The sequence below is a fragment of the Gorilla gorilla genome, chromosome 1, assembly GCF_029281585.2.
Source record: "Gorilla gorilla gorilla isolate KB3781 chromosome 1, NHGRI_mGorGor1-v2.1_pri, whole genome shotgun sequence".
Lineage (NCBI taxonomy): Eukaryota > Metazoa > Chordata > Mammalia > Primates > Hominidae > Gorilla > Gorilla gorilla.
Window position 1 is genome coordinate 208,034,262 of NC_073224.2, and position 18,088 is coordinate 208,052,349.

General features: G+C 39.4%; 2 protein-coding genes across 3 annotated transcripts; both read left to right on the forward strand.

The window, feature by feature from the left end:
• The first annotated feature begins 2,879 nt into the window (after nucleotides 1-2,879).
• On the forward strand, nucleotides 2,880-3,392 carry LOC129534211 (uncharacterized). The gene has a single exon (XM_055390525.1). It carries the CDS (start codon nucleotides 2,880-2,882, stop codon nucleotides 2,943-2,945), a length of 66 nt encoding a protein of 21 aa, XP_055246500.1. The 3' UTR covers nucleotides 2,946-3,392.
• A 13-nt stretch (nucleotides 3,393-3,405) lies between these two features.
• Nucleotides 3,406-16,197, forward strand: PTP4A2 (protein tyrosine phosphatase 4A2). Of its 2 annotated transcripts, XM_019014331.4 has the most exons (5): nucleotides 3,406-3,539; nucleotides 6,515-6,607; nucleotides 10,677-10,807; nucleotides 12,398-12,472; nucleotides 13,748-16,197. In XM_019014331.4, the coding sequence occupies exons 1-5, from the start codon at nucleotides 3,444-3,446 to the stop codon at nucleotides 13,854-13,856; spliced, it is 504 nt and encodes a 167-aa protein (XP_018869876.1). In that variant the 5' UTR covers nucleotides 3,406-3,443; the 3' UTR covers nucleotides 13,857-16,197. The 2 variants fall into 2 exon arrangements, with proteins under 2 accessions (XP_018869876.1, XP_018869882.1); XM_019014337.4 differs by lacking the exon at nucleotides 6,515-6,607 and having other exon boundaries at nucleotides 3,412-3,539.
• The last annotated feature ends 1,891 nt before the right edge of the window (nucleotides 16,198-18,088 follow it).

An 18,088-nucleotide genomic window follows, 5' to 3' on the forward strand; every position in this document is an offset into this window, starting at 1 on the left:
GAGCCCCAAACTTTTTAAAAAATTTTTTTTTAAGACTGAGTTTCGCTCTTGTTGCCCACGCTGGAGTGCAATGGCACAATCTTGGCTCACTGCAACCTCTGTCTCCCAGGTTCAAGCAATTCTCCTGCCTCAGCCTCCCGAGTAGCTGGGAATACAGGCATGTGCCACCACGCCCAACTAATTTTGTATTTTTAGTAGAGATGGGGTTTCTCCATGTTGATCGGGCTGGTCTTGAACTCCTGACCTCAGGTGATCTGCCTGCCTTGGCCTCCCAAAGTGCTGAGATTACAGGCGTGAGCCACCACACCCGGCCAACTTTTTTGTTTTTTAAAAGGTCAGGGTAGTTGATGTTTCTGTTGGTTCTAAAATTTCTTGACTGTAGAAGGAGTACTTTATGAAATGTTTTCCTCTGTAATCTAAGGTGGCTATGTTTTGGGGTAACAGAATTTTGAGGTAGGAAGAGCGATGGAGTGTATTTTTGTTTTTAGTTTTGAGGGTAGACATTTTGTGTTTTTACTCTAGCGAGTAACTCATTCTGCTGTAGTATTATTGAAGTTCTTAGAATGCCATTTTGAATTTCATTTGTGTCTTTTATATTATTTTAGTTTTATGTTTGTGTCCGTGGTTATATAATCACAAGTATGCAATTTACACAATAAAATGCCATAGAGTATCATAAAAAAAGCTTGAGGATAGATGAATAGTGTTGAAGCTTTGTAGGCCTAGCTACTTACCTGTATATTTCAGTTTCTTCCTGAAAATGGTTCCGTAGTCATTATCTTTCATACCTATTTCTGTCTGGTTACAGCTATTTTTTAGAGACTTCTAAATAAGCCTTTATTGGTAACTTAGGGAAAAGGCAAGTGAAAGAACTTAAGCTTTGTCCCTGTTTCCAGAGGAATTTATGATTATGTTGATGTTCCCTGACTGAGCCAGCTGTAAAGAGTACTGTGTTTCAAAGCAGCAGGCCTAAAAATAATAATAAAAATTCTGTCACTTCTTGCTTTGTTTTTTTTGGTAGGGATTAATGTTTGGGGAGAAGTCTATGTGAATCAGTGATCTTCAAATAATTTTGTATTCTTGAGGCAATTATGTGACAAATAATAAAAAGGTAAACTGAAAAAGAAAGGAGAGGATGAGGTTTATACATTAGTTGAGTCAGCAGGCATTTGTGGTACATTGGAAAAAACGGGACTAACAGAAGACTTGGGTTTGAATTTGGGCTCAGTTAAAAACTTCCATTGTGTGATGTTAGGCAAGTCACTTCATTTTTCTGATCTTCTTTCCTCATTCCTTATATGTTGTAACAACTACTCAAGACTTGTGAGGAAAAGGGGAAATGATTTTTAAAAAATCAATTCTTTATTTACGTAACAAGTTGGTTATGTCCAGTGCATTGTGTGAAACATTACAGTATCCTATAGGAAAGTACTGTCAGTACAGTGTTGGATCACAGGATTTTTTGAGAGTGCCTTATGAGTTAGTCTCATCATTGAGGGCCAACACATATACTTTGGATAGAAAGAATAAAATCCTCAAAGTGAAATTTTGATTAATATCCTCTACCCATTTATAGGTACACCTTATTTTAACCAAAGAGTATATGTGAAGGACCTAACCATCAAAGCAGAAAAATAAGGAGATCTTTGTGAAGTTTATGAAGAGTTCATGGGCCAGGCGCAGTAGTTCACGCCTGTAATCCCAGCACTTTGGGAGGCCTAGGCGAGTGAATCACCCGAGGTCAGGAGTTCGAGATGAGCCTGGTCAACGTGGTGAAGCCCCATCTCTACCAAAAATACAAAAATTAGCCAGGTGTGGTGGTGGGCACCTGTAATCCCAGCTACTTGGGAGGCTGAGGCAGGAAAATAGCTTGAACCTGGGGGGCGGAGGTTGCAGTGAGCTGAGATCTCGCCATTGCACTTCAGCCTGGGTGACAGAGCAAGGCTCCGTCTCAAAAAAAAAAAAAAGAAAAGAGTTCATGGAAGTTTTCTTTAAGTATCTAGTAATCATTTAAAAATTATTTGAGTTAAAAGTAATTGAGTCTCTGATTTTTTTTGTTTTTTGAGACAGAGTTTTGTTCTCATTGTCCAGACTAGAGTCCAGTGGCACAATCTCAGCTCACTGCAACCTCCACCTCCCAGGTTCAAGCAATTCTCCTGCCTCAGCCTCCCGAGTAGCTGGGATTACAGGCGTGTGCCACCATGCCTGGCTAATTTTGTATTTTTAGTAGAGACGGGGTTTCTCCATGTTGACCAGGCTGGTCTCGAACTCCCGACCTCAGGTGATCTGCTCGCCTCAGCCTCCCAAAGTGCTAGGATTACAGGCATCAGCCACCACACCTGGCTCAAGTCTCTGATTTTTTTTTTTTTTTTTTTTTTTTTGCGGCAGAGTTTTGCTCTTGTTGCCCAGGCTGGAGTGCAATGGTGCCATCTTGGCTCATCACAACCTCTACCTCCCGGGTTCGAGCGATTCTCCTGCCTCAGCCTCCTGAGTAGCTGGGATTACAGGCATGCACCACCACACCTGGCTAATTGTGTATTTTTAGTAGCGACGGGGTTTCTCCATGTTGATCAGGCTGGTCTCAAACTCCTGACCTCAGGTGATCTGCCTGCCTCAGCCTCCCAAAGTGCTAGGATTACAGGCATCAGCCACCACACCTGGCTCGAGTCTCTGATTTTTAAAACTCTTCGTAATACCCCTTTATCCACTTCTTCATAGATGGTAATAACGTATAATTGGTGACATTTCACATCGCTTTGGGCTTATAAAGAATGTATTTTGACTTCAGGCATTTGTGTTTACTGTGCCATCAGCCTCTAGTTCATTTTACTTATTCTTTTCTTCTCCAGGTTTTTCGTTGGAATATACGTTGCACATTTATGGCGATTCTGAGTGTGAGGGCAGACTTCTGCCAGGCTCAGCACAGCATTTTCGCTGACAAGTGAGCTTGGAGGTTCTATGTGCCATAATTAACATTGCCTTGAAGACTCCTGGACACCGAGACTGGCCTCAGAAATAGTTGGCTTTTTTTTTTTTAATTGCAAGCATATTTCTTTTAATGACTCCAGTAAAATTAAGCATCAAGTAAACAAGTGGAAAGTAACCTACACTTTTAACTTGTCTCACTAGTGCCTAAATGTAGTAAAGGCTGCTTAAGTTTTGTATGTAGTTGGATTTTTTGGAGTCCGAAGGTATCCATCTGCAGAAATTGAGGCCCAAATTGAATTTGGATTCAAGTGGATTCTAAATACTTTGCTTATCTTGAAGAGAGAAGCTTCATAAGGAATAAACAAGTTGAATAGAGAAAACACTGATTGATAATAGGCATTTTAGTGGTCTTTTTAATGTTTTCTGCTGTGAAACATTTCAAGATTTATTGATTTTTTTTTTTTTCACTTTCCCCATCACACTCACACGCACGCTCACACTTTTTATTTGCCATAATGAACCGTCCAGCCCCTGTGGAGATCTCCTATGAGAACATGCGTTTTCTGATAACTCACAACCCTACCAATGCTACTCTCAACAAGTTCACAGAGGTAAGATTGTAGCATGGTCTACTTTTTGGATTGATTTCTAGGTAAAATCCCATTAAAAAATTCTCTTAGCACAAAGCCATTTATTTCTGTATTTGGAGTCATCCTGCCAATCCTGGTTTGAATTGGGTTGGGTTAGTTACAGCAGATTTTTTCAAGAACATTTTATGAAATTTGGGGACTGTAGAGATATCTAGTACTGTTTTCTCTGTGTTCTTTCTACATTTATTGACAGGTTTTTTTGGTCAAACATTCAGTAATGATAATTAACATTTATTGACCACAATATGCACCTAGCATTATAATAAACAGTGTTACACATTATGCAACGAGCAATGTTTGTGCTTGAGGTCACAAATACAAAAACCCTATGAGGTGTAGATACCATTATTTCCCTCTTACCAATGAGGAAACAGGTTCAGAGCCATTTAGTAATTTGCCTAATGGCGCATAGTATGTGGTGGAACTAATGTACTTGCCTAGGTGTCTGACACTAAAAACCATTCTGTATGTACTTCAGATATTCTAACCACCTTTGATGAAAAGGCACCCCCAGACTACTTCGTTGTAATAATCGTATACAAGGGTCCAGAAACTTGGGTGAAGGAAAGGTGGTAGAGGTAGTATTTTTATGTCAGATCCTTAATATTTTTTCTATTGGTAGGAGAAAAAACTCTTTGTACTTCTTTGAGCAAGCATTTGAACATAAGCTTTTTTTTTTTTTTTGGAGACGGAGTCTCGCTCTTCACCAGGCTGGAGTGCAGTGGCACTATCTCAGCTCACTGCAAGCTCCGCCTCCCGGGTTCACGCCATTCTCCTGCCTCAGCCTCCCTGGTAGCTGGGACTACAGGCACCTGCCACCACTCCCGGCTAATTTTTTGTATTTCTAGTAGAGACGGGATTTCACCATGTTAGCCAGGATGGTCTTGATTTCCTGACCTTGTGATCTGTCACCTCGGCCTCCCAAAGTGCTGGGATTACAGGCATGAGCGACCGTGCCCAGCCCCTTTTTTTTTTTTTTTTTTTTTGAGACGGAGTGCAGTGGCACGATCTTGGCTCACCGCAACCTGCACCTCCCAGGTTTAAGCGATTCTCCTGCCTCAGCTCCCAAGTAGCTGGGACTACAGGCGCGCGCCACCACACCCAGCTAATTTTTGTATTTTTAGTAGAGACGAAGTTTCACCGTGTTGGCCAGGATGGTCTTGATCTCTTGACCTCGTGATCCGCCTGCCTCGGCCTCCCAAAATGCTGGGATTACAGGCGTGAGCCACTGCACCTGACCAGAACATAAGCTTTTTAATCATTCTTGGGTTGTTGAGTTTAAATGATTTTTCTTGCTGTATTTATGGAGTAGAGTTAGAAAGGTGGGTGAACTCTTAGTGATTTTCATTTTATAGATGGGAAAACTGAGACCAAAAGAGGTTTTGACTTGCTTAAGGTCACAAATACCATAAAAAATTTTATCACAACTTTTCAATGAATTGGCTATTACAGAGTTTAGTTTAATGGGATTTTATTTGTATTTTGAAACATTTTTAAAATTCCTGACAATACTTCTACCTTCCTTGAGTCTGTATTATAAGAAGGCCTTTTTGTGAAAAATGAAGTCCTTTAGCAATTAAAATAATTTTACACTTCAGATAACTAAATGATGGACCCTTCTTATAGGATATCACTGTGCCTGCTTATTTATACTTATAATTCCCTGAGCTTCTTAACTTTGTATACACAGTGTACAAGTTGATTCTAGGCCTGTATGCCCTCAGATTGTTCAGTCACCTTTAAGCCTGGCTGAATTATGTGGTACTATTTTCAACCTGTGGATTCCTTGGCCATAGTCTCCAGAAGTGGCACAGGCCACTGTCCTCCTGCAACTATAAAAAAGATATTGGTAGCCCCTTGAAGACAGGTAGTCACTGGGTTAGGGATTCACCGTAGGGAGAGTTTTAAAGGAGCAAGGCTTCTGGCTATAACTGCATTAGCTGTCTTTTTAATATACCACTTTTTTTCTTAATTTCAGAATTTTATTTCTTTTAAAAAAGCATGTTTCTTTCATAAAAATATAAAGAAACATAAGCAAAAAGAATTTAACAACATTTAATTGTTAATAACTGGCTTCTAGATGTTTTCTCTGCATATATCTGTATGCATAAATACACATACAGATAGGATCACACTATATATTTTTTAAAATCTTTCCCCGTCTTCCTTGGTATTGTTTTTATAGCTGTCATAGTGTTCACTATATGGATGTGCCATACTTCTTTAATCATTCCCTTATTTTTGGACCATTAATGTGGTTTCTAATTTTTCACCATTCCAGTTTGCGGTGAACGTGCTGTTACCTAAATCTTTGTATATGTCTTTAATTATTTCTTTTGTATAAACTCCCAGAAGTAGAATTTTGAGGTTGCAGTGTGTGTGAACTTTTGTATAAGTTTTCACGTTATGCTACCAAATTGCCCTTTAGAAAGGTGAGTCTTACACTGCCACTGAGATTTCATGAGTGTCCATTGAATATATAACCACAATGAGAACAGTTCTGATCTTTGTCTAAAAATGTATCTCATTGTTTTAATTTATAATAGTACATTTCTTTTTTTCTTTTTTTTTTTTTTTGGAGACGGAGTCTCGCTCTGTCGCCCAGGCTGGAGTGCAGTGACACGATCTCGGCTCACTGCAGTATCTGCCTCCTGGGTTCAAACGATTCTCCTGCCTCAGCCTCCTGAGTAGCTGGGATTACAGGCCCGTGCCACCACACTCAGCTGATCTTTGTATTTTTAATAGAGACGGGGTTTCACTATGTTGGTCAGGCTGGTCTTGAACTCCTTACCTTGTGATATGCCCGCCTCAGGCCTCCCAAAGTGCTGGGATTATAGGCGTGAACCACCCCGCCCGGCCTATAATAGTACATTTCTACATTTTTGGCTGTAGGTTTCAAAAACAAGTTCCATTATAATTTTTTTTTTTTTTTAAAGGAACTTAAGAAGTATGGAGTGACGACTTTGGTTCGAGTTTGTGATGCTACATATGATAAAGCTCCAGTTGAAAAAGAAGGAATCCACGTTCTAGTGAGTGTGTAGTATTTAAATTTTTCAAAACAAGTTGTATCTTTCAAACATAAATATTTATAAAACTAGGCCAGGTGCACTGGCTCACACCTATAATCCCAATATCGTGGGAAGATCACTTGAACCCAGGAGTTCAAGACCAGCCTGGGCAATGTGGCGAGATCTCATCTGTACAGATAATTAAAAAACTGGTGGGGCATGTTGGTGCACACCTGTGGTCCCAGCTACTTGGGTTTTTGAGGTGAGGGAATCACTTGAGCCCAGGTGGTTGAGACTGCAGTGAGCTGTGGCCACGCCACCACATTCCAGCCTGGGTGACAGAGGGAAACCCCGTCTCAAAAAAGAAAAAAAAAATTTAAAACTTGGTATTAGGTGGGCACGGTGGCACACATCTGTAGTCCCAGCTACTTGGGAGGCTGAAGTGAGAGGATCGCCTGAGCCTGGGAGGTCAAGGTTGCAGTGAGCCTTGATTATGCCACTGCACTCCAGCCTGGATGACAGAGTAAGACCTTGTCTCAAAAACAAAAACAAAAAAACCCTGGCAGTAATACTTTTGGATTTTTTTAAGGTTGTAGTGGAAAATACATTATTGATAGCAATCTTTCAAATTCTTTTGGATTAACAAATTGGCAGTTTTGTTCATTTGTGCTCTTAAAGCCTGCAAATCATAGTATTTTCAACTAATAAAAAGCAAAATTCAGTGTGCTCTTATTTTAACAACATGTAAATTTGCAAGTTTTATTTTTTAGGAAATTAATGCAATATTTAGCTTTTGTTTCTAGGCTACTAATTTGAATATAATGAAAGTAATTTCCATCAGACATTCTTAAGTCCATGTGGAACTCTGCCACTTTGCAAGTACAAGATTAGTTACTTAATATTTTGTGGATAATTTGTAGGAGGCAAAAAGGTGGGATAAGAGGATGAGGAGAGGTAGAAGGCGTCTTGCTCCAGAGTAATCAGCATAGTTTCTGATACTTTTTGTTAGGTTTCTGAGGAGCTTTAGTGTGATTAGATTTCTTATCTAGCTCAATTTGAGCACAAAGTGATTGGAATTATTTTAAATTAAGTTCCTTTTTAGCATCAAAATAGGCTGTTTCCTTATAGCAAATGGGAGCGTCAGATTAGTTAACATTTTATTCTTTCTTCCCTAAGTAGTTGTCTAAGTTGTAGGAGCAGCTTTTAGGAGCACGTAATGAAATGATCTTGTACTTTTAGATGTCTTTGAGCTGTTGGTTTGATTTTGGGAAGGTTATGTAGTAGGAAGAGAACTGGAGATTTTATAAGGAGTTAGGTAGGAAGAACGTAATAAGGAAGATACTGGTTTAAGGTTATGTTCCTGCTTCTTATTGAGAGGTAGTTCTGTAGTCTTTATTATATTGGTCAGTGGTTGGGAAGGCAGTTGATGCAAAAAGAATAATGACCTATTGGTAAGGCAGTCCTCTTATATCTGATCCATAGTTTCCTCATGTCCATTTTGGTGAAAATAAAAACTAAATAGCCAAATGTGTTTTAAAAAAATGTGTTTTAGGGCCCTGTGTGGTGGCTCATGCCTGTTCCCACCACTCTGGGAGGCCAAGGTGGGTGGATCACTTGAGTCCAGGAGTTCCAAGACTAGTGGGGCAACATGGTGAAACCCTGTCTCTCCGAAAAATACAAAAATTAGCTGGACGTGATGGTATGCACCTATACTCCCAGCTACTTGGGAGGTTGAGGTGGGAGGATCACCTGAACCCGGGAGGTCAAGGCTGCAGTGAGCCATGATTGTGCTGCTGTGCTCCAGCTTGGGTGACAGAGACCTTGTCAATCAATCAGTCAATAATGTGTTTTAATAGTTTGGCATGGTAATAATTTGCTTCCAGTCAAATTTCTAAATGACTTTACTGTCCACTGCTGGAAATCACTGGGAATGAGTGTAAACGTGTCAAATGCAGCCCTGTGTTTAAAAAGTAGTAATAAAATTTAAACTTCTGAAAATAAGCTGCATACAAGTTTATTTTGCTGCATTATGAATATGTTCTCTAGTGAGCAAAAATCAACTTGTTTTGACAGATGGCAGAGTGAGAAAATGACTGGATTGACCATAGTCTGTTTGAGTCAGTAATGTTGGTAGACATCTTTGTGAAATAGAAATGAACTAAAGAACTTGAACTAGTTTGTAGAAGATAATGGTAGGCCTAAGATTTATTCCAGGCCTTTAAATTTAGGTTTTTTTTTTTTTGTTTTAAATAGCTGTGATCTGGGAAATGCAAATCAAAAGTACAATATGATACCACCTTACTCCTGTAAGAATGGCCATAATCAAAAAATTAAAAAAAAAATAGATGTTGTCAGGGATGTGGTGAAAAGGGAACACTTGTACACTGCTGGTGGGAATGTAAACTAGTACAACCACTATAGAAAACAGTGTGGAGATTCCTTAAAGAACTAAAAGTAGAACTATCATTTGATCCAGCAATCCCATTACTGGGTATCTACCCAGAGGAAAACAAGTCATTAAAAACAAACAAACAAATAAATAAATAGCTATGATCAGATAAAATGAAAGGTTTAACTTACACTTGAAAAAACAAGGGCATTTAGCCTTAAGCTTGGAATTTCCTTTTCCCAGACAGAGATTTTAAGAATTAATCTAATTTTGCTAGGTGAAGAGGGTTTTGGAACATTTCATGGTAAGAGGATATCCCCAAATAAGGCCTGTCAGTCCTCTGAATGCTCTTGCAAACCAGACACACATTGGAATAGACTAATGGTGGTTTTAGCTGTATCAATTTGAGGTTCAGATGTTTCTAAATGATTAATGATTTTTTAAAAAATAGACACTACTTATATGAGTAAGTGAAGCATGTTTTATATTGTTTCTTAACTAGGTCCATTTTAGGGAGTATTAGAGGAAGTAAGCTCTTGACTAAGGTACTGGTTTTATTGCTATTTACAGTTAAACTCTCTAGTGACATTTATAATAACACGGACAGTCCTTTAATTATGGGGCGTAGTTGTCAACTCAGACATGTACTGTTTTGGCTAATGGGCTACATGAAGTGTTCTAGTGGTGCCAATAATGAATGCAGAATCAATTTAATGCTGTCACTTTTCTCTTTTTCCTCCCCTGATATCTTAAAGTGTCCTTATCCAATCTCATTAGAATAGCCTTATGTTTTTAAAAAAAATTCCTAACAGTGTTTTTGCATTTCTATCTTTGGAGCTTAGATGGCAGGAGGGAAGGCTTGTAAAATGTCAGCCCCCAGTCCCCCTCCTCCACTCCCCATTTGTGTTGGTTTCTTAGGACCTCTTGCTAAGTAGTGAGGAAGATAAACCCCTGCCTATACTGTGAATGCTCATGGGATTAGTCTTAATTGAAAGATAGCCCAAATAGGTGAATACAGAAGGAGAAAGGGATACTTGACAAAATGGTCTCCATTTGCCCAGGACCCTGTCATGCAGCACTGTCCTTGTTAAATGGGGACATATATAATTTAGTAAGCACTTTAAAAATACTTGTGCTTGCCTTTTAATAAGCACAAAGATGGTAGTTTGTTTCTGTTATGATTTCCTAACTATTGGAGATTTCTTATCAGATAACCTTTCTCTAAAGATGTCATAACTTAGTTATCTTGAATTATAATCTTGAATTATCTGTAGAGACCAATGAGACACCAGTTGGTATGCTTTGCCAGAGTGGACTTTTAAATCATGTTGACATGTGCTGTGTCCTCTGTTACTTTGTCTTGGCTTTAATTGCAGTTTTGTCTATTATGTCTAATTACTACTCTATTCAGATATCATATTTGGGAGAACACTAGCTCTTATGACTCTGATAGAGATTTCTGTAAGTTTTTGTAAATTCAGATGTGTGCGACACTGCATTGAGAAGGCTAATTTATTTGGCAAACTTTAATTTCAATCCTGGATCATTTTACAGCAATGATCAGAATTGTGTTAACAATAGGTATATATAGTGCAGTTAGTTCAGTTAGGCCTGCCGTGTGTACTGTGTGCAGGTATTCTGTATTAGGATGTTAATCATGGAGAAAATACCAGTTTAATGTAAAAGGTCATTTCTTTTCAGGATTGGCCATTTGATGATGGAGCTCCACCCCCTAATCAGATAGTAGATGATTGGTTAAACCTGTTAAAAACCAAATTTCGTGAAGAGCCAGGTTGCTGTGTTGCAGTGCATTGTGTTGCAGGATTGGGAAGGTAAACTCTTACCTTTATTACTCTTTTTGTCTGAATTCATTACCATGCCTAAGTTAGTTGAAAGTTTCACTTTGGTAGACATTTGCATATATTATACTAAATAACATTAAATTACCTGAAAGGAAAGGAAATGAGAGGAAAAACTAGTGTAATGATTTCTCAAAAGAGCCTGTTCATTTCATCTGGTTGTCTGATTCCGATGCCAGCCTGGATTTAGTGGGTGTTTTATTTTTCTCCCTATTTCAAGTAATCAAAAGTTCAGGTCACTGAAATTGGCAACAAAATTAAAATAATTTTAGAGTTTGATGAATCTATACATGGTTAATTTTGGACTGAAATGAATGGGAAGTTAATAGAGAGCAGATATCTGAACTTTAAACTCTTGAAAGAAGATGTATGGACAAGAATTGACTTTGATCTTAAAACCTTTCCCCCTGAGCATTGCTTAGAATGGTGTTGCAACGCTGTCATCAGCAGCAGATTAAATGCCAATTTAGGATGCACACTTTGACTCAAAACATTAGTGTAGGCTGCCATTGCCTCAAGGTGGTGGTGACTCAAGCTGTTAGTTCTGCTCTGCCCTTTTGTTTGCTATTTTCCTTTTTTGTAGTGTGGTACTGTTTGTTCATAAGGTTAGAAGTTTTAGTCCTTATCCTGAAGGTTGAAGATAATGTTGTAACTTGACTTGGCAGTATAACTAGTAGCTATCCTAGTTTTAGGTAGCCCAAAATTGGTGCCCTGTAATGGGCTTTATAAAAACATCATTTCCTTTGTTAAATTTTTTTAAAAAGATAGAACTTCTTCTAGTCATCAATTCTTGGGCATTTTCCTAGCTCATCAAAAGGATTTTCTTGAAAAAGTCTAGCACCTTTTTAGCATTTGATAAGGAAATATTAAAATCAATTGGTAATGAAAATTCTGACACATTGGAGATAAGTAATATGTTTGGTCATTTATTTTACTGTGATAATGGCTAAAGGCCAATGAAGGATTTTTGATCATATGTAGTGATGAGAAAATTTAATATATAATGTGATGTTTTAAAGAGTAAAGATTTCTTAAGATTTAGAATTTAGTGCTTTACTAAAAGTAGATAATCAGGCTGGGCGCTATGGTTCACGCCTGTAATCCCAGCACTTTGGGAGGCGGAGGCAGGCAGATTGCTTGAGCCTAGGAGTTCAAGAGCAGACTGGGTAACACGGAGAAACCCCGTCTCTACTAACTACTAAAAATCAAAAATTAGCTGGGCATGGTGGCGGGCACCTATAGTTCCAGCTATTTGAGGAACTGAGGCAGGAGGATCACCTGAGCTTTGGGAGGTTGAGGCTGCCGTGAGCCATGATTGTGCCACTGCACTCTGGCCTGGGTGATAGAGCGAGACCCTGTCCCCTGCCCCGCCAAAAAAAAAAAAAAAAAATCATAGAATTAATGATGATGAGATATATTTACTGTATTAGGCAGATACCAGCTACTTTAGTATACAGGAAGAAGAAAGCTCATGCGTTGCATTGGTAATATGCAGTTACAGGTTTTTAAAAATCCTTTCACTCCAAGACTTATGGATACTTACATACAGGTTTCTTTCTGCAGGGCGCCTGTGCTGGTTGCACTTGCTTTGATTGAATGTGGAATGAAGTACGAAGATGCAGTTCAGTTTATAAGACAGTGAGTATGAAGTTTTGTGTTCAGAAACACAGAAAGCAAGATCATGCATGAGGAAGGAATTATGGAAGGGATATTCATTTATAGTATGGGATAATTTGCTTTTTTTGGCTTGAAGTATTATTTGAAGATGTAAAAAATTTAGAGCAAGTGATAGAGACTCAGTACAGCTGGTTTCCAGATTCAAAAGTTTTCTAATTTGGACGTTATAGACTGTGTCCAGTATATTGTTTTCAGTATCTAGGAATCTCAAAAATGCCCCTTTTAATAGATTCCAAATACCTTCCAAATATAATTCTCTGTTAGGAGGAGGCAAGAAGAATGTGTAGAGGAGCAGTTAATCACCTGAGACTCTTTTTTTTTTTTGAGATAGAGTCTCGCTCTGTCGCTCAAGCTGGAGTGCAGTGGCTCGATCTCGGCTCACTGCAACCTCTGCCTCCTGGGTTCAAGCGATTCTACTGCCTCAGCCTCCCAAGTAGCTGGGACTACAGGCATGCACCACCACGCCCAGCTAATTTTTGTATTTTTAGTAGACGGGGTTTCACCATGTTGGCCAGGATGGTCTCAATCTCCTGATCTCGTGATCCGCCCACCTCGGCCTCCCAAAGTGCTGGGATTACAGGCGTGAGCCACCACGCCTGGCCTCACCTGGGACTCTTAAGAGATCTATTCAGGGACAAAATCAGGATGGTAGTGCACCGACAGGATCTTAACATTGATCTGGAATAACGAATCATGCTATTTTGTTATCCAGAATTCTTTGACAATTTTTGTCTTGCCCTTTCCCTTTCAACCCTTCCTTTAAAAAAAGAAAACGAAAGAAGAGACTATTTGCGACAGAGAGCATGAAATATATGGTAGCGGCTCTAGGAAGGTAACACATTTCAAGGAATGCTATCTTTGTATGTCTTGAGCCTGCTTCTTTATCTTAATATTATTTTTTAGCATCCTAAATACTTGCTACCAACTCTAATCTGAAGAATACATCAATCTAATTGGAAGAATGTAGTCAGATGTTTCTGGATAAACTATTCTGATCTTTATTAAATGGTTAATAGACTATAATGACAGTCAGCAAGAAAAATTTTTCTATTCCTTCTAGGAGGGCTTAGAAAGTTCATGTTGCAACTTAGCTCTTTAAGAATTGTTGTAGTATGGGAAATATGCTGGTTTTCAGCTGTGTGGAATTAGAAAGGCTTTAGGATGTAAATAATGCATTTCAGTGAATCAGACAGCTCTTTTTTTACATGATGAAGTTTGCCATTCTTGTATTTTCAGAAAAAGAAGGGGAGCGTTCAATTCCAAACAGCTGCTTTATTTGGAGAAATACCGACCTAAGATGCGATTACGCTTCAGAGATACCAATGGGCATTGCTGTGTTCAGTAGAAGGAAATGTAAACGAAGGCTGACTTGATTGTGCCATTTAGAGGGAACTCTTGGTACCTGGAAATGTGAATCTGGAATATTACCTGTGTCATCAAAGTAGTGATGGATTCAGTACTCCTCAACCACTCTCCTAATGATTGGAACAAAAGCAAACAAAAAAGAAATCTCTCTATAAAATGAATAAAATGTTTAAGAAAAGAGAAAGAGAAAAGGAATTAATTCAGTGAAGGATGATTTTGCTCCTAGTTTTGGAGTTTGAATTTCTGCCAGGATTGAATTATTTTGAAATCTCCTGTCTTTTTAAACTTTTTCAAAATAGGTCTCTAAGGAAAACCAGCAGAACATTAGCCTGTGCAAAACCATCTGTTTGGGGAGCACACTCTTCCATTATGCTTGGCACATAGATCTCCCTGTGGTGGGATTTTTTTTTTCCCTTTTTTTGTGGGGGAGGGTTGGTGGTATATTTTCCCCCTCTTTTTTCCTTCCTCTCCTACACCTCCCTTTTCCCCCGATCCAAGTTGTAGATGGAATAGAAGCCCTTGTTGCTGTAGATGTGCGTGCAGTCTGGCAGCCTTAAGCCCACCTGGGCACTTTTAGATTAAAAAAACAAGAAACAAAAAACAGCAGATATATATGTAATGATCCAGGTGGTTTTTAGTCTTTACTGATGAAAGGGTGTTCATGTTAGTTTCTTTTCCTCAAAACCCTATCTAATACTAGGCAAAGTAGCCAAGAGCCTTTTGTTTTGTTTTTATTTTGATAAATTAGTGGAGAAATGGCATTTTAAGAGGAGTCTCTTCTCAACTTACCTGAGAGTCGAATTCTTCTCTTCCCTAACCAGTGAAGCTAAGTGGATATCCCAGAAACTTGTCTTCTAAAAGGGAGGACTCCAGGCCATCAATAAAGATGTCCAGGCAGTGAGCGTACTTTCTACACCCTGTAGAATTGTGGGCTGTAGCGTTACTCTGATTTTCTGTCTAGTATCAGAGAATGCTGGTAGCTTAAAATTCTTATTTTAGGACTTGTACTCTGAATTTTCAGGAACCGTCAAAGGAGCAGCAGCAAATTCACATATTTTCGACTTGAGAAATGCTTGTGGTGTGTGTTTTCCAAACTGCCCCCTATATGTAAAGTTCAGTTTAACCACTGATTGCCTTGTTATTACTAGGTTTTTTGAGATTTAAAAAAAAAAAATCCCTGGTTTAAAACCAACAGTGATGCCTAGTGAGTATGTGTCCACAGGCCATAACAGGGTAGAAGAGAGACATTGTGCAACCCAATGAGCAGTGAAGGGACTGTGTTGCTTGTGAAGCGGTGTAGTAGCATTTTTGCAGATTCTTGGCTGGGTTTAGTGTACTGATCTAGAAAAGCTGTTTTTCTGCTCCTTTGTGGAAGGCAGTTATGATCAGGCTGCATGGACAAAGCAGGTAGAGGGGCACCATCAGGGGCTCTTGCACTATTTTCACCTCAAAATATTACATACTCAGTAGTGCCCTGCTTCTAGGGCTCTGAATATGGGCTTAAAGTCATCTTATCCTGCTGGAATTTGCTGTGCAGAGCCATAAGCCTCCCATTTTGTTAGCGTCAGCTAGGCCAGTAGGAACAGACCAGGACCTTGTCTCACACTGATGATACCTCAAATGTTGACTGGCTATGTGAACTGCCTATTTCCTATTGCTGGAGTTTTGATTTTTAACTAAACGTGAATCTGTAGATTCTCTCCTCTCCCATCCCAGAAAACAAAACAAAATAATGCTTTTTGAAATTGTTTCTAGGACTTTAAAACATAATGGTATATCCAAAATTCTTTATTTCAGAACGCAACAATAGATTCCATTAATATAGACTCAAGATCAAAACAGCATACCTGCTAAGCTAAGATAGATGGTGTTGATTCCACTGGGTTTTGAACAATACAATAACAAACCTTTTTCCTTTGACATACTCTGAATTTTGTTGTTTGGGGGGAGGGTGTGTGTGTGTGCGTGCGTGTGCGTGTGTGTGTGTGTGTGTGTGTACGCACGCACAGTGTCCATCAGTATCAGTGCCTGCCTGAGTTAGGAAAATTACATTCCTGGTTCTGTATTGAGGAGAAGGATGTATAAAGCAACATGAAACATTAGCCCTCCTTTTATTTTAAAGACTAATGTTAATTGTTCTTAAAACTGGATTTTTTTCCTTAAAATTAAAGCAATTTTTTTCTTTTCGATTTAATGAAGTATTGCTGGCTGAAACCAGTTTGACATAGAGAGATGTCAGATTGATTTGAAAGGTGTGCAGCCTGATTTAAAACCAAACCCTGAACCCTTTTAAAGAACAATAAAACATATTTTACACGCTCTTTGTGCATTTTTTTCCTCCATCCTCAAGAGTTTATGTCTGTGCTTATAAAGCGGAGTTTAAGCTGGGTGCAGTGGCTCATGCCTATAATCCCAGCACTTCGGAAGGCCAAGGCAGGCGGATCACCTGAGCTCAGGAGTTCAAGACCAGCCTGGGTAATGTGGTGAGTCCATCTCTACAAAAAAAAAATGTTTAATAATTAGCTGGGCATGGTGGTGTGTGCTTGCAGTCTCAGCTACTTGGGAGGCTGAGGTGAGAAGAACACTTGAGCCCAGGAGGTTGAGGCTGTAGTGAGCTGTGATCATGCCACTGTACTCCAGCCTTGGTGACAGACACCCTGTCCCAAAAAAAAACCAGAATTTCACTTATATCTGTTCCCCTTTCTTAGCCTGCTATTTTCAAGGACTGTTTTGGGTCCTGCTAGTTTACTGCAAGGAGGTAAAATAGAGGCTTGGAAATTCAAAGATTTTATGTCACTGAGGTGTTCAGTAAGAGCCAACTTAACCATAGCTGGGATACATCTAGTACATTTTCTGGTTCAGTTCTTGTATACAACCCTGTAGGAATTCAGCATCTTGTCAAAGGCTTGGTTTATACCATAGATTATTATTTTTTAGAGACAGAGTCATGCAGTGCTTCCCAGGCTGGAGTGCAGTGGCTATTCACAGAGTCAATAATCGCATACTATGGCCATTCTGAGTAGTCTCTCACTGCACCCAGCTTATTTATACCATAGGTTTTGGTGAAGCATTGCAACTTTGTACTTGAATTCGTATTAAAGAACAATGAGGAAGTAACAGCTCTGTATTAATATATCAGGATTTGGGAGTGTGGAATTTCCCTTTCACTATGGGGAAGCATCCATCCACCCAGCTAACAACATGCTCAGATACTAGGAAAAGATACGACACTCATTTCACTTTGGAGGACCTCAGTCTGGAGAGGGTGTCAGATATGTAGACATAAAACAGTTACAGTGGGTGGTTATAGTACTATTTATAGAACATTGATCCACAGCCTGGGCAACATGGCCAAACCCCAACTTGACAAAAAATACAAAAACTAACCGGGTGTCGTGGCGCACTACCATCTGGACTACAGTCCCAGCTACTCGGGAGGCTGAAGTGAGAGGATTGCTTGAACATGGGAGGCTGAGGTTGCAGTGACCCGATACTGTGCCACTGCACTTCATCCTGGGTGACAGCAAGACGAGTCTTAGAATTCATTGATCCTGCCACTTCTCTTCACCTCTTTTCACTTCTTCATGTCCTTCATTACCTAGCTTAGGTTCTGTGATGCACTGTGACAATCAGCTTTTCAGCCTTGCCCCATCTCTTGTTTCATTGTACTTCCCTGGCTAAAATCCATTTTTGGTTAAGTTCAGTACTCCACTTTCTGTGCACTTAAGTACTTACACAACTGAACATGCTGATTCAGTCTCTCTAAGGTCATGACCTCTCCGGGCCAGGTGGTACGCTCCTATTAAGTCTCAGTTACTCAGGAGGCTGAGGCAAGAGAATCACTTGAGCCCAGGAGTTTTGAGGCTACATTGTGAAATGATTGTGCCCGTGAACAGCCACTGCACTCCATCCTGGGCAACATAGCGAGACCCTGTCTTGAAAACCAAAGCTATGACCTCATATGAGCCTCAGAACCTCTCAATTCTAGTACATTTCTCTATCCCATTTACACTTTCTCTTAAATTTTTAACACCTTTGCCATCCTCTCAGCTTATGACTTTTTAAAACTTAGAAGTAAAGTTTTCACAAGCTCCTTCCATCACATCTACTCACCCACCTGCATCTGTGCTACTGTCTTTCTTGTAGTTACTATAGGCAGACTGTCCTTGCCCAATTTTTTTTTTTTTTTTTTTTTTTTTTTGAGACTGAGTC

Bases quoted from the DNA above. Each gene is read 5' to 3' on its own strand.
- PTP4A2 (XM_019014331.4), top strand. From the start codon at position 3,444: ATGAACCGTCCAGCCCCTGTGGAGATCTCCTATGAGAACATGCGTTTT. The intron at 3,540-6,514 runs GTAAGATTGTAG...TTTTTTTTAAAG, and splicing joins CTCTCAACAAGTTCACAGAG to GAACTTAAGAAGTATGGAGT. The intron at 6,608-10,676 runs GTGAGTGTGTAG...ATTTCTTTTCAG, and splicing joins AAGAAGGAATCCACGTTCTA to GATTGGCCATTTGATGATGG.